This window comes from Mirounga angustirostris, unplaced genomic scaffold, assembly GCF_029215605.1.
Source record: "Mirounga angustirostris isolate CCGP_5_RB_7025 unplaced genomic scaffold, mMirAng1.0.hap1 SCAF_5, whole genome shotgun sequence".
In the NCBI taxonomy this organism is placed as follows: Eukaryota; Metazoa; Chordata; class Mammalia; order Carnivora; family Phocidae; genus Mirounga; species Mirounga angustirostris.
The window spans coordinates 173,044,877-173,060,488 of record NW_026991713.1 but is presented as its reverse complement, the minus strand read 5'-3'; the positions used below and the strand labels follow the sequence as shown (position 1 = coordinate 173,060,488).

The window sequence follows — 15,612 nt, the reverse complement described above, 5'->3', positions numbered from 1 at the left end:
AATTCACCAGTGTTTCTCTACGGAGCAGAGTTAGTGCTGAAAGGGCCTCAATTGGAGGAACCTCACAACTACTCCCCAAAAGTAAAGGCCTCATCTGCCAGTAGTTCACGCTTTCTCTCTCCTGTAAAATGCATATCCCATGAGCCACTGGGTGGCTAGAGCTGAGCTAGAACCCAGGAGCTGTCTAAGAGAAAATCCCGGGCCAGGTTGGGGAAAATAGGTCACAGTGGCTGGGCAGTGAGGTCACAGAGAGGTTTGTCTTCCCAGACTCCATGGGGGAGGGGCTTAGGAGGCAGAGGGGCCCCAGAGGTCCCCCAAGCCCAGGCGGGGGACATGGTGTGGGGAAGGCAGCAGGGACGGGGGCCAGGGAGCTGACTACGGGGGGCTAAGGGGCCTGGAGAGATGAGGGCAGGAGCAGGGAGGGGGCAGTCAGGATGGTGAGGAGAAGCCGGAGACGAAAGCTGCAAAAAGTCACCGGGCTGTGCGGACGGGAGGAGGGGCTCCGGGTGAGGGGGGAGCGAGCCAAGGGAAGGACAAGAAGATGGCAGCCAGAGATCGGGGGAGGGTTCTTTGGAGCCGGTGGACCAAGGAACATGGCAGACAGGGAGGGGTGACCCATGGACCTAGAGAGAAAGATGGGAGGATTTGAGAACACAGAGCTGGAAGACAGAGCTGTGAGCCCCCAAGAAAGTAGCTAATGAAAGACAGGCTGAGAGAAGGGAGCAAAAGAGGCCTGATTCTCATGGAACCCCTGTGCTCCCCATTCTCCTTGGGTAGGTGAAGCGGAGCTGCCCTTCATGTGGCCCAGAGCCTGGGGGTGAAGAGAAGAAGGGGAGAGGGAACCCTATTTCTGTTCAGCTGTTCCCCCCAGAGCTGGTGAGTCCTCCGCAGGGAGGTATTAAGAATAAAGGACGGGGGGCCAGACCGCTGAGGGGCCCCGGTGATCCCTGCTTCCTCCCTCCTGCCCCCCAGGTGGAGCATATCATCTCATTCCTCCCAGTCAGAGATGTAGTCGCTCTGGGCCAGACCTGCCGCTACTTCCGCGAAGTGTGCGACGCCGAGGGCGTGTGGAGACGCATCTGTCGCAGGCTCAGTCCTCGCCTACGAGAGCAGGGCTCTGGGGTCCGGCCCTGGAAGAGAGCTGCCATTCTTAACTGTACATCTCCCCAGAAACTCCCGTTCTCTTTGCCTCTGTCCTACCTTATTCTGGGGTCCCTCCTGTTCCATAGAGTTGCCTCAGCATTCTCGGCCAAACTTCTGGGGCTCCTTTCTGTGGAAGAGATTCAAAACGTACGCCCTCCAGCGCTGCAAGCTTCTAGCTCCACCCTCTGATGGACCCCCGTTACTAGCATCCGTGACAAACCTCCCTCCATATTCAAAATCTCTGTCCAAATCCCGGACACCTCCTCCACTCCCCAAACCTGGAGTTTTTCCTCCTCTAAACCAGGGTTTCTCAACCTCATCACTGTTGCCATTGGGGCCAAATAGTTGTTTGGAGTCGGGGGGCTGTCCTGTGCATTGCAGGATATTTAGCAGCATCCCTGGCCTCCACCCACCAGATGCCAGGAGCAAACCTCCCCCCAGTTGTGACAGTGTTACCTGAGGGACAGAATCACCCCAGGCTGAGAAACATGCTCTAAACCATTCCCAGGGAGTCCCTATCCAAGTACTTGAGATAAAGGGAGATCCAGATCTGATCCAGACAGCAGATCCAGAGCTAGGGGTGAGGGCAGTTACTGGCCTTTCTCGGTCGTTCTTTTTCACTCCTCTTGCTGCTTTTCTGTGTATTTTCCCCTTGATGTCTCTGATGCAAGGTTGGACCGAAGAAGCGCTCACTTAGAAGCATGTGTAGTGCCCTGGGCTGAGGGGCAGAGGGGGACAGAGAACTCAAGTTCAGGCATGGGGGATTATTAAAGATATCCTCTATAGGGGATTATTAAAGATGTCCTCTGAGCTTTCCAGTGTCCTTTAGAAGGGGTCTGTTCCCCAGTCTTGGGTGTAGGAGCCGCTACCACGCTACCCAAGAAATCTAGTCTGCCCAAGCTCTGATTCCTCTCCCTTGTGCCATCCTGACCCCTTGAGCCTTCCATCTCCTTCCCTTCTCCAGACACGAAGGGCCTGTATTTCCAGGCATTTGGGGGCCGCCGCCGCTGTCTCAGCAAGAGTGTAGCCCCTCTGCTAGCCCATGGCTACCGCCGCTTCTTGCCCACCAAGGACCACGTCTTCATTCTTGACTATGCGGGGACCCTCTTCTTTCTCAAAAACGCCCTGGTCTCCTCTACCCTTGGCCAGATCCAGTGGAAGCGAGCCTGCCGCTATGTTGTGTTGTGTCGCGGAGCCAAGGATGTGAGTAGCAGAGCCCTGGCAGCTGAAGACCCCACCCCTCCTGCAGTGGGTGGGTGGGGGGACCCAGGGCCCACACCAGCCCTGAGATAATCTCCTCGGGACAGTTGCCCTCCTGTCCCAGGAACTGAGAAACAAGTCCTCGTTTCCCAGCCCTGAACCCAAGTACCTCATCGCTCATCCCAGGATCCTATTGTCCCAGCCTCATTCCACTCCAAGGCCTAGATCCCAGACACCTTCATTTCTTCCTACAGTTTGCCTCGGACCCAAGATGTGACACAGTTTACCGTAAATACCTCTATGTACTGGCCACTCGGGAGCAGACAGGTGTGGTAGGCAGAACTGGCAGCCGGGCCTGTGACTGTGTCGAGGTCTATCTGCAGTCCAGTGGGCAGCGGGTCTTCAAGATGACCTTCCACCACTCCATGAGCTTCAAACAGATCATGCTGGTCGGTCAGGAGACCCAGCGGTCTCTGTTGCTTCTCACAGGTGTGGCCCAGAGCAGTGGTTTGCAAACTGCTTTCTACAGATTCTTCAGGACCTGCTGCAGGGGAGGGGGAGGCCTCTCACATGGGTTTCTGCAAGTCAGCTCATCCTGCTCTCAAACCCAAGAGCTTCGCTTTTTTGTCTGTCTCCTCATCTAAGATTCTGTGTGTCTCATATGAGTAAAGGGCACTGCTGCAAAAAATAGTTTAAAAACCACTGTTCTAGTGGAAGGCCAATTTTCCAAAATTCTAACCTTTGTAACATCCCTGTTATACACTACACTTAATTCCCCAAACTTCCCCCACCCACTTGCTCATTGTCGCATGTATATATATATATATATATATATATATATATATATTTTTTTTTTTTTTTTAAGTTTTTGTTTTATTTATTTAAGCAATCTCTACACCGATTGTGGGGCTCAAACTCACAACCCCGAGATCAAGAGTCACAAACTCTTCTGACTGAGCCAGACTCGTGCCCTGTCCCCTTTATTTGACCACACTCCCAAGCTTGAGACCCTCTGGACTTCTTCATGCCAGGCAGGGCCCCAGTTCTCAGCATAATTCTTCCTAACACTCCAGTTGGATTCTGCCAAATCTATTAGGTGTTCTCTCCACTCGTCTTTCACACCCAAGGACTTCCCTGATTTATTTTTGGTGGTAAAGGGCTAGAGTCTGGACAACTCAAGGTCACTCTTCCCTTATTCCATTTCTACCCTTTTTCTTCCAGCCCCACTCTAGGGCAGGAAATGTTTTATCCGTATGGCTTAGAGGGTCTACTGGGAACTTAATGTGGATATTGGGGGGGTTCCCTGCCCTCACATAATCATCTGCCTCTCCCCATCTCCCAGAGGAAGGAAAGATCTACTCTTTGGTAGTAAATGAAACCCAGCTGGACCAGCCGCGCTCCTACACAGTTCAGCTGGCCCTGAGGAAGGTGTCCCGTTGCCTGCCTCACCTTCGTGTGGCCTGCATGGCTTCCAACCAGAGCAGTACTCTCTACATCACGGGTAAGGACCCCCGTCCTTCTTCTCTAGACCCTGGTCTTAAACTCACCTTCCAGAAATGGACAGCGCCCCCTGATACTTACTCCAGCCTGTGGTGCACCCTCTCGGGCATCCTAATGAAAAGATGAGTTTAGGTCCCCAGACATCATAGCTGGTATATTGCTAGTGGGTGTGAGATGCCCCAGATCTTGCAGCTTTTATCCCAGGTGGGGCCTTAGCTCTAGGAAATAGGTGCCCAGAGCTGCTGAGCTGAGGCCTCCTGACCCCCCAGACCAGGGGGGAGTGTATTTTGAGGTGCATACCCCAGGGGTGTATCGTGATCTCTTTGGGACCCTTCAAGCCTTTGACCCCCTGGACCAGCAGATGCCGCTTGCTCTCTCACTGCCTGCCAAGGTAGGATCCTGGAGGAATGGGGCAGACCAGGGGGTGGGCAGAGGAGGGGGGTTAGGGTTTGAAATGTACCAGAGGTCTGAAATATGAGCAGGCATCAAATGATTGCTCAGGGAGGGACAGGGGACCCAGAGAGAGGGGCGAGGCGGTGGGCAAGGCCAGCGGGCAAGGCCAAAAGAAGTCAGCTGGGAATGGCAGGTTAGCAGCTGGGAGATTCCAGAACTCAGGGTTCCTCTGGAGGGAACTGAATGCCCACCTCCTCTTTCTGTCTTACTTCCTAGATCCTATTTTGCGCTCTTGGCTACAATCACCTTGGCCTGGTGGATGAATTTGGCCGAATCTTCATGCAGGGAAATAACAGATACGGGCAGCTGGGAACAGGGGACAAAATGGACCGAGGGGAACCCACACAGGTGAGACTGTTTCTCAGTTACTCTCCTCCTGACCCCCTTTCTCCAATTCCCTAACCCCCGGATCTCTCCGATTCTCCACTCTCTTTAGAACCCACTCCTTACTCCCTGGGGAAGTTAAGCCAATCAGTGCGTCATGCCTGTGTGGGACTGGTGCATGTCTTTCCCAGGGTTGGCACTGTGAGGTCCGTTCTGTGCGGTGCTTGCTGTAAGTGCACTAGGAATTCAGTGAAGCACGGAGACTGGGGTGGGGAGGGGTGGGCTGGCCTAACCAGAAGAGGTGAGAGGTGATCAGGTCCTGGCGGCTTAGATCGGATTCGGGTGGGCACACGGAGAGGCATTCTGCATACTGGGGACGACATCGCGGCTCGCACATACCTGAAGCAGAGACGGTGTTTCGGAAACCAGTAGATATGAGGCGGTGCAGGTGGGGGTGAGCCCGGAGAAGCATAACCTTGGGAAAGAGTCACTGCAGGTTTCGGGAGCAGAAGGTAACCCCCACGGATAACTGAGAACAGGAGGCTGCGGAATGAGAAGCCCACTGGGAGACTGTGGAGACCCAACAGCACTTGAGACAAGAGCCGGGGGCAGTGAGGACCCAAAAGAATGGATCCCGGAGATGTTTTGGAAGGAAATGAACAGGCCCTGGAAACTGCTGAGATGTGAGGAGAAGGCCCTGAGGACAAAAGGGGCTCTGGCGCAAGACCCCTTGAAGAAAAACGGCATGCCTACAAACGTGGGAAGGGAGGCTGGCTTGAGGAAAGAGGCAGAGTGTGAATTTGGACTTTTTCCAAAGTGGAAATGTCTCTCTGCCATTAGATTCCATGTCGGAACAAGGCTGACACGGACAGAAGTAGGGATGGAGGAGCAAAGCCCAGGCAGGAACAGATGCCGTAGACAGAGGGAATGAAAAGGCTGTCTCTGAGACCAGAGGGGCACACCCTCGGATGCCAATCCCAGAAGCCGTGGACTCAGAGGGTTTCAGACAGGAGGGGGTGACTCATGGTGACAGATAATGCAGGACTATACTTACTGACACGGAAAGATGGTCAGGCCATATTTTTCGGTGAAAAAAAGTGTGAAATTATTTTACATAATACAATCCCATTTTTGTTTAAAAATATACAATTTATACATACACACACACACACACACACACAGTAGTGAAGAAGAATATCCAGCAAGATATTCACAGTAGGTGGTGGGATTCCCAGTGATTTTTTTTTTTTAGTAGGTTCCATACCCAGTGTGGAGCCCAACACGGGGCTCGAACTCACGACCCTGAGATTAACACCTGAGCCAATATTAAGAGTCTGGGTGCTTAATCGACTGAGCCACCCAGGCGCCCCTTGCCAGTGATTTTTTTCTTTTTAAAGATTTTATTTATTTATTTGACAGAGAGAGACACAGCGAGAGAGGGAACACAAGCAGAGGGAGTGGGAGAGGGAGAAGCAGGCTTCCTGCAGAGCAGGGAGCCCGATGCGGGGCTCAATCCCAGGACCCTGGGATCATGACCTGAGCCGAAGGCAGATGCTTAACGACTGAGCCACCCAGGTGCCCCTTGCCAGTGATTTTTAAATTAATCTTTGCTCGCCAATATTTTATAATTTTTCTATAATGACCATAAATTACTTAACCTGTATCTTCAAAATTAAAGCCCTCATGATCTCAGGAAGAAGTGTGCAGGAGAGGCCTTGGGATTTGGCAGCTGGGAGGTCAAGTGCGTTTGGAAAGAACATGTCAATAGCTTAGTAAGCAGAGAAAGCCTGGCTGTGGTGAGAACAAGAATGGGGTCGGCCCCAGACTGGTCATGTAACCAGTTCTGCTGCCTAAAAGACAGCCGTCAGAAGCCGCAGGAATCAGGTGGCAATGTTGTTTTCCAAAATAGGGTCGCCAGTTTGAAAGAGAGGGATAGGACAAGTTGAACATGCTGGAGAGAGAAGGGAGGAGTAAGTGGAAGGAAAGTCCTTCCTGGGGGCTGACCTGGAATTGCACAGGGAGGGAGTCTTTCAACTTTGGGAAGAGGAAGGATAGCCCTCCTCCTGGGGCTGGAAGGCAGGATGAGAGGCTGGCCTGGCACAGGCCTGGGGTGACAATGAGGGAGCAGATAGCCGACCCTGGACTCAGACCAGTAGCATGTTTTCTGGGGAGCAAAGATGAGGAACGAGCAGAAGTGCTAGACCCCGTGCAGTCCGACTGGGGCTGCAGGAGAACCAAGGAGGGAGAGATTGCTGCTGGTCTGCCTCCTGGCTGGGTGGCGGGTGGGGTGGGGGGATGCTGAGTCCCTTCACTTTCCTCTCCTCGTTTTCCTAGATTCTTCCCTGAGCCTTCCTGTCCTATCTGGGCCCCCAAATCCTTGGCGTTCCCACCTTAGGGATCCTGGCCCTGTGTCCTCAGGTGCATTATCTGCAACGCCCCATTGCCCTGTGGTGTGGCCTCAACCACTCCCTGGTGCTGAGCCAGGGCTCGGACTTCAGCAAGGAGCTTCTGGGCTGCGGCTGTGGGGCTGGAGGCCGCCTCCCTGGCTGGCCTAAGGGGAGTGCCTCCTTCGTGAAGCTCCACGTCAAGGTCAGAGCACTGTCAGACAAGCAGGCAACCAGGGAGGGCAGGAGCAATAGAGCGAGGTGGGACAGCGACATAGCCGGGGCTCCTGCAGGAACCTGGGGGCCCCATCGTCCCAGCATCACCTGCCTCCCTTCCCGGCCCCACACCACGGCTCCTGGCTCTCTCCCTTAGCAGACCCTGCTGGCCCTCTCTGACCTCACACAACCTTGGGGCTTGGTCAGTCCGAGCTCACTTGCTGGCTCAGGGCTGGTCTGAGAGGGAAGAACACAACAGCTGGGGCTTCCTGGGAGCCCCTCAGTAAAGGCCCCTCTCAGCCACGCCCCTTCTCTCCTCCAAGGTCCCTTTGTGTGCCTGTTCCCTCTGCTCTACCAGAGAGTGCCTCTACATGCTGTCCAGCCATGACATGGAGCAGCACCCCACCTATCGGGACCTTCCAGCCAGCAGGGTGGTGGCGACCCCCGAGCCCAGCCTGGGGGCCGGAGCATCCCAGGACCCTGGGGGGGTGGCCCGGGCCTGTGAGGAGTACCTCAGCCAGATCCACAGTTGCCCCACATTGCAGGATCGCATGGAAAAGATGAAGGAGATCGTGGGCTGGATGCCCTTGATGGCCGCACAGAAGGATTTCTTTTGGGGGGCCTTGGACATGCTGCAGAGGGCTGCTGCAGGGGTTGGCCCAAGCCCCCCAACCCCTGAGAGCTGACCCCCCTCTCCTAATCTCACCCCTGGAGGGAGAGTCTGGCCCTGGGCCAGGAGCTAAGGAGAAATGGGGTGGTAGCAGTAAATACTGCATGTGCACATGGTGGGGGGTGGTGGGGATTGCTAGACATGCCAGGGTGAACCGGGAACTGTTTTGTAAGATGTTCGGGGGGCTGCCCAGGAGGGGACTCCAATCTATCATGGACAAGAGATTTGATGGACAAATAGAATAAAAGGCTGAAGTGAGGCCCGGTTTGGAGCCTTGGGGCCTGGGAGGAAAATGGGGCAGGGAACGGGGGCCCAAAGCCTGGCTTGGTGGGCAACAGAGGGCAGGAGCGTGGCCAGGGATGGGCAGAGCAGAAGCGGCTCAAGCATTCAGGTGCTGCGGACCTGACCACCTAAATCTCTTTTTGCTTTCCCCTCCCACTCCCAAGACTGGCCCAGGCTTCTGGACTTGGAAGTCCAAGCCCCACCTTCTGGAACAATGCAGTCAACATATGCTACTCGGTTCTCTTACTCGGATCCTCTGTCCCTCAGACTTACTCCCATCCTGAGGAGGCCACTTGCTTCTGACCTCACAGAGCTTCCTACCCATTTCCCTCAGTCCCCGTGAAGTCAGTGCCCTCTTCCCCTCCTCCCATTTACCTTCCAGGTCCAGTCTCACGTGCTGTCCCTTTCCCTCACTTTCTACTACATCCTCTTCTTCCTTAATGAGGGGGAGGCTCCCTTTATCCACATACCATGTCTCCCTAGCCCACTCCCATACCTCCAAATATTGGGAGAGAAAAATGGGTGAGCAGAAAGAATTTTCTTCTTGGCCTAGTCTGGCCCAGGGATGGGGAGAAGACAGTAGAAATTTGAAGTGGAAAATAAGCTGGAGTGGTGTGTGGGGGGGGGGGGGTCAGGAAGGGGGTGACTGGATGTCGGGGGTCAAGGGAAGGACTTCCTGTGGATGCTGAGGAGGCAGGCATGGGGATGATCATGAGGAAGGACCAGAGGCTGTGTTCGCAGGATGTTCGGGCACCCGGCAGAGTGGGCTTCCAGATGACAGTACTTGATGCCTGCGTTACGGCTGAGGGTCGATGCTCCCTCTGCCCTTCGTTGCTCCACCCCCTCCTTAGGTCAATATTTATGTGTCCTGGATGTAGAGAGGCCCCTGGACTCACCACTGTCCCGACTAAACTCTCCCTGTCCCGCCTTCCCCACCGCCCGCCCCACTGGCCAGTCCCCACGCCCACACACCCGAGGCCGCCTCATCTGGCACTGATTATCCCGGCTGCCGCCGCTGCTAAACTCAGCTGCCGCCTCGAGGACCCCAGCGCCTCTCCCCCCGGCCATGCTGCCTGCTGCCACAGCCTCCCTCTTGGGGGTCCTCACTGCCTGGGCCCTGCTACCTTTCGCCCAGGGCCAGACCCCCAACTATACCAGGTAGGTCTCTTGGCACCTTCCAGATAGCTTGAGTGAGCGTCAAAAGCCCTGATTCCTGGGGGTTTTACCTATGGATCCTGTGGATTCCTTCACTAACACACCACCCCCCGGATCTCCTGCAGCCCCAACTCTTCCCTAGCCCCCAAGTTCTCCCTCCCTACTGCAAGACCACAGTCTTCTGCGGGTCACCACTGCCCCCCCCGTTCCTCCACCCTTTGTCCCCTGTCCTCTAAGTCTCCCCATCCACCCAGACCCTTGGCCCCCCCGTGGAACCTGAGAGCACCAAGACCCTGAACTTGCCTGGTAGCTGGACATCTGGATTCCAGGAGGGAATTAGAGGTGGGGGGGGAGGGGGGTAGAAAGTGGGAGACTTGGGAGACAGATACTCAAGTAGTTAGTTAGCAGGAACAGGAGCAGGGCAAAGGTTGGGAGCTGCGGAAATCTGGTCTCCAGGTTCAACGTGAGGGCCATCGTTGCTGCTGCTCATCTCTCCGCCCCCTCCCCCCCATGGCCTCGTGGCTGTGTCCACATCTGGAAGTAGTTAGGCGGCTCCTGTCCCCGACTGCCAGGCAGGGCGAGGAGGGAGAGTGAGGAACAGCCTGGGGAGGATTCCGGGAATTCCTGTTGGGGTGGGGGTGGGGATTGGGGGGTGTTGGAGAGACAGCCAAGTTGCTGGCCCCACTTGTTCCTAATCCTCTCAATCCCGGTCTGGCTGGCTGAGGCTGCCCCAGATCCCCTAGGCCTTTCTCCTCCATCCCCCTGGCTTCCCTCCCTGCCCCCCCCAATCCTCATTACCCTATCCTTCCCAAGCTCTCCTCCACTCATGGCTGACCCCTCTTCTGTCCTCCAGACCCGTGTTCCTGTGTGGAGGGGATGTGACCGGGGAGTCAGGTTACGTGGCAAGTGAGGGTTTCCCCAACCTCTACCCCCCCAATAAGGAGTGCATCTGGACAATAACGGTGAGAAGGCCCTTCTGATCACTACCCCCTTGCTGAAGTCTCCCAGACCTGACTGCTAAGGGAACCCCAGTCTGCCGACCCCCTGCTCCCCGCTCCGGTCCCTGCACCACCCCTTCTCCCAGGGAAGTCCAAGCCCGTCCCCTCTGGTCACTGAGGGCGGCAGGGCCCACAATAACACGTGGCAAAGTGTCCTCACACCTTCCTTAACTCAGGGCCCGCTCGTCCATTCCCAACTCCATTCCCGCCCTCAGGTCTTGTCCCCTGCGCAAGCCACAAGCTGCTGCAGGGCCCAGGCCCTCTGCTCTGCACCCTGATGGGGTCCCTTCCTGTTCAGGCCCGGTTTCTGAGATGCTTGGGGAAAGAGAAGTACCCTCCGCCTGGGTTTTGTGTGGCCTGACTTTGCAGGTCCTCTTCCCTGTCCCCGCCTTCAGGTCCCTGAGGGCCAGACTGTGTCCCTTTCCTTCCGCGTCTTCGACTTAGAGCAGCACTCGGCCTGCCGTTATGATGCCCTGGAGGTCTTTGCCGGGTCTGGAACCTCGGGCCAGCGGCTTGGACGCTTCTGCGGGACCTTCCGGCCTGCGCCCTTAGTCGCCCCCGGCAACCAGGTGACCCTGAGAATGACGGCGGACGAGGGCACGGGAGGACGAGGCTTCCTGCTCTGGTACAGCGGGAGGGCCACCTCAGGCACTGGTGAGACCTCCCTCACCTCCGCCTTCCCCCTCTCCTGGCCCCGCCCCCGGCGCAGGCCCCGCCCCCAGCCTTAACCTCCACCCCGAGCCAAACCCCGCGCCCGAGAGCCTAGGGCCCCCATTACCTCCCTTACCCTTTTTCCTCACTAACTGCCCCTTCAGTCCCTCCTCCCCGTCTTCTCTCCCCCCTCCCGCTCCCACCCACCCCTCTTCCAGGCCCCCCCCCAGGCGCGAGGCGGAAATGGGTCACCGACCCGCGGGTGGAATGGGCGGCCTGGGGTTACTGGGACGGTGAGTAACTGCCCGCCCCCGTCCGCAATCGGGCTCCCTCAGACGGGCGTGAGGGGGCACCCCCGGGCTGGGGGACTAGGTTCCCCCGACCCGGAGCCCCCTACACCCAGCCCGGGGCTCCCGATTGAGGTCCCATCACCCCCTCCTGGCGGCCGAAGTTTCCCCATTAAACATTTTAATGTTTAAGGCAGAGACCTCCCCAAAGAGGCCTCTGGGGCTGTGCCCCAGTTTGAGGGCACCCTCACAACGTGAGGACTCCCCAGCCTGCAAAGGGGACTCTTCCGCCGGACCGGGGAGATGGGATCTCCCAGGGGAAGAGGAGCGGTGTGGTCGCGGGTCAGGGGGAGGGGCGAGAAGGGAGCGTGTCCAGCCAATGCCTCCTCCCCCTTCCACCGCCTGCCTGGGCGCCCGGAGGTCCAAGACTCCCCTGAGCCCTGCTCCTCCAAGCCCCCACTCTGCTAACCACACCCCCCTTTCCTACCCCTCTTCTCGTCCCCTCATGCTGAGACCCAGACGTCCGAGCTTCCAGCACAGGCTTCCAGCCTAGAGCTCTCTTCGAGCTGACCGAGGGTCTCCACCGCCTCCCACCCCCACTCCTTTCTCCCCTCCCCAGAGCACCAATTTTGCGGGGGGCGGCTGGAGAAGGCCCAGGGAACCCTGACCACGCCCAACTGGCCCGAGTCCGATTACCCCCCGGGCATCAGCTGTTCCTGGCACATCATCGCGCCCCCGGACCAGGTACCGACCCCCTGCCGGGCCGCCCTCGGGGACCCAGGCGGCGTTCTCCAGCATGCAGCCAGCAAAGATTTACTGACCATCTGCTATGTCCCGACCACTGAGCTCGCGCTAGGGAGCAAAAACAGACCCAGAACTGCTTGCACTCAAACAAAAAATGTAAAATCACACCTGTGACGAGTCTTACGAGAGCGAGGTACACAATGCTGATCTATAAACGGTGTTTTGTGTGGTATGTGGTGGCGCTGGAGGTGATGCTGGGTCTGTTCCTTGAGCGTGAGCCTGGACTAGACCTTGCCCAAGATGGAAGACGCCGCCGAAGGGTTCCCTTGGGTGTGTGACCCTCGGAGCGGTGGTGTGAGTGCTTTAAGAGGGGGCTCCGGGGGACACGGGAAGGGGGAGAGGAGGCTGCCGCGAGCTTCCGGGCTTCCGGAGGAGGCCAGGGGTGCAGGGCTTCTGCGCCCTGGAGCCGCCTGGGGTCCCGCCGCGCAGCCTCCTCTCTCCCGGCGGACAGGTGATCTCGCTGACCTTCGGGAAGTTTGACCTGGAGCCCGACACCTACTGCCGCTACGACTCGGTCAGCGTGTTCAACGGAGCCGTGAGCGATGACGCCAAAAGGCTGGGGAAGTTCTGCGGCGACACGGCCCCGGGGTGAGGGGACGGGCCTGGGTGGTTGGTGGGTCCGGGCGTCTCCACCTTTCTAGGGAAGGGAGTGGGGGTGGGGGTGGTGGTGAGAGGCCAGGCTTAGCTGAAGAGGCGGGATCTGAACCCGTGAACCCCAAACGGGTGGGCGGAACTAGTAGGGAACCAGGCAAGAGACCTGGCTTGGCACCAGGACGGGTCCACGGATGGAGAGGCGAGTAGGTCCTGCGAAGTCAGGAAGCTGGTGCAGCCAAGCCAGGGCGGAGATGACAAGGCCCCCCTGACGCTTCCCCCGGTGCCCCGCCACCCGCAGTCCCATCTCCTCCGAAGGGAACGAGCTCCTCGTCCAGTTCGTCTCTGACCTCAGTGTCACGGCGGATGGCTTCTCCGCCTCCTACAAGACCCTGCCGCGAGGTGCTGAAGGGCGGGCCCAGAGCCCAGGGGAGGATGCCCGGTCGGGTACCGCGCTCCCCAAGCCCGGACTCCCATCTGCGGAAAAACCAAAGGCCTCCTCTGAGGCCCAGGCAACTCCGGGGGCCCCAAGTGAGTCTGGGAAGGGGAAGGAAGGGGACACAGACTGAAGAGAGCATTTCAAAGACCTCCTTTCCAAACTCATTCATTCATTCATACATCACTCACTGGTGCTCTGTACTGAGGTCTGGTACTGGGTGCTGGGGCCCAACGCTGGATAGAGCTCTGAATGAATTCAAATCAGTGAGGCTGTTATGAGGAAAGTGGCCCTTCCTACCTGCTGGGTGGGTCCCCCTCCACAAACAGCACCCTCTCTCCCTCCTAGATGTGCCCGCTGTGTCCTGCCCAAAGCAATGCCGCCGGACGGGCACCTTGCAGAGCAACTTCTGTTCCAGCAGCCTGGGTAAGAAGCCCCCCCTGCCAACAGCTCTAACCTCCCCTCCTGTCCTCCAAGTCCCCCCTCCTGGCTCCAGCCCTGAGCTGGCCTCCTGTCTCCTCACCTCTCACCCCCACTCTCTCACAGTGGTGACCGCAACAGTGAAGTCCATGGTTCGGGGCCCAGGAGAGGGCCTCACTGTCACTGTCAGTCTCATTGGTGCTTATAAAACCGGAGGCCTGGACCTGCCCTCTCCACTCACTGACACCCTCCTGAAGTTTTATGTGCCCTGCAAGCAGTGCCCCCCCATGAAGAAAGGTAACGGATGTGGCAAAATGGGGAAGAGGACGTAGCCTCACAAAAATGATAGAATCTGAAGGACTCTGACAAGGAGGTACATCTCCAAGGTCTCAATAACACGCTCTCGCTCCCTCCCTCTCCTCCCCCAGGAGCCAGTTATCTGATGATGGGCCAGGTGGAAGAGAACAGAGGTCCTGTCCTTCCTGCAGAGAGCTTTGTGGTTCTCTACCGGTCCAACCAGGACCAGATCCTCACCAACCTCAGCAAGAGGAAGTGCCCCTCCCAGCCTGTTCGGGCTGCTGGGTCCCAGGCCTGAAACCCAGGCTACCTTCCCAGCCCAGAGCCCTAGAGACTCCTTTCTTATCCAAATAAATGTTTCTTGACTGAGGAAGAGGTCACATCTCCATTTCTATGGTCTGGGGGGCCCATCTAGGAGATTTCATTCATTCGTTAAACTCAACAGATGTTTAGTATACAGAGCAATCTTTTAAGAATGTAAGACCTTGTCACCCCTTTGCTCAAAACTCTCCCTTATTCTCAACACACACACACACACACACACACACAATCGAACTATGCAGAGGTGTCGGATGTGTTAATTAGCTTGATTGTGGTGATCTTTTCACAATGTGTACATAAATCCAAATATCGTACACCTTTTGTTTTTTTAAAGATTTTCTTTGAGAAAGAGAGCATAAGCAGGGGGAGGGGCAGAGGGAGAAGGACAAGCAAACCGCCTGCCCCCCTCCATGTGGGGACCCTGATGCAGGGCTAGATCCCAGGACCCTGAGATCACCACCTGCGCTGAAGTCAAACACTTAACTGACTGAGCCACCCAGATGCCCCTCAAGTTGTACACCTTAAATATATACAATTTTTATATGTCTAAGATATCTCAATAAAGCTGTTAAAAAAAAGAAATAAAGAAAACCTCTCCCATAGTTTCACATTAGTCTCAGAATAAAATCCAAAGTCCTACTGCAGACTCTGAGGCTCTAGGTGACCTGCATCCAACCCTCCCACCTTATGTCATCTCTCACTGTTGTCTCCCATGCAAGTGCCGTTCCATCCAGTCTCGGTGGCTCCTTGACATTTCTAGTACCCTCCTGCCTTGCCTTAGCTATCCCCTCTATCCAGGATGCTCTCCACTGATTTTTAATGGCTTGCATCCTAACTTCAATCGGATCTCAGCTCAAAGTTCATTCCTAGTCATTCACTTGTTCATTCCAAATGGCAGGCACTTTGGAATGAACCAGAAAACAAAGCAAAGTTTCTGCTCTTGTGGGGAGGAAAGTACATTCTACTGGAGCAGGTAAATAATAAAATAAACACGGTGAAAATGAAGCTATGCTATCAAGAAAACAAAAGACTAGAAGGATAAAGGGGTTTCTACATTTGCTGGGGGGCTTTGGGATAAGATGAACTTTGTTTTTGCTCTACTGCTAATCAATCGCGTGGCCTGGGTGAGATCCTTCACCTTGCCGAGGCCACTTCTTTTGTGAAAGGAGTTGAAGATTCAGTGGGATGATGCAAGTGGCAGGGTTGGTAAATCCTACTTCCTTGTGCAAATGTGAGTGATTTCTGAGTCCCATGCAGGAAAGGGAGACTCAGGAGAGGAGCCGTGGGCTGAGATCCTGATGCAGGCAGGTTGGGTGTGGAGAGCCTATATATATATATATATATATCTACGAGAGAGAGAGAGCGAGATGGACTGAGCGTTCCGGAGACTTGGAAAGGAAAAGAGCATGAGTCTCGTCTTTTCTTGGGGTCTGGTGCACGTGTCTTCTCAGGCATCCAGGAAATAGTCAGAACAAGGATA

The 15,612-nt window shown here is 56.2% G+C and overlaps 2 protein-coding genes across 3 annotated transcripts; both read left to right on the top strand.

Annotated features, from left to right (window-relative positions):
• Window positions 1-434: 434 nt before the first annotated feature.
• Window positions 435-8,170, top strand: FBXO24 (F-box protein 24). Its single transcript, XM_045875673.3, has 10 exons — window positions 435-506; window positions 778-876; window positions 973-1,156; window positions 2,108-2,346; window positions 2,598-2,832; window positions 3,686-3,844; window positions 4,113-4,234; window positions 4,513-4,644; window positions 7,039-7,209; window positions 7,544-8,170. The coding sequence occupies exons 1-10, from the start codon at window positions 435-437 to the stop codon at window positions 7,904-7,906; spliced, it is 1,776 nt and encodes a 591-aa protein (XP_045731629.1). The 3' UTR covers window positions 7,907-8,170.
• Window positions 8,171-8,920: 750 nt separating this feature from the next.
• On the top strand, window positions 8,921-14,184 carry PCOLCE (procollagen C-endopeptidase enhancer). Of its 2 annotated transcripts, XM_045875671.3 has the most exons (10): window positions 8,921-9,330; window positions 10,181-10,289; window positions 10,721-10,979; window positions 11,195-11,269; window positions 11,883-12,007; window positions 12,519-12,655; window positions 12,960-13,189; window positions 13,443-13,520; window positions 13,641-13,811; window positions 13,943-14,184. In XM_045875671.3, the coding sequence occupies exons 1-10, from the start codon at window positions 9,239-9,241 to the stop codon at window positions 14,107-14,109; spliced, it is 1,443 nt and encodes a 480-aa protein (XP_045731627.1). In that variant the 5' UTR covers window positions 8,921-9,238; the 3' UTR covers window positions 14,110-14,184. The 2 variants fall into 2 exon arrangements, with proteins under 2 accessions (XP_045731627.1, XP_045731628.1); XM_045875672.3 differs by lacking the exon at window positions 11,195-11,269 and having other exon boundaries at window positions 8,939-9,330.
• The last annotated feature ends 1,428 nt before the right edge of the window (window positions 14,185-15,612 follow it).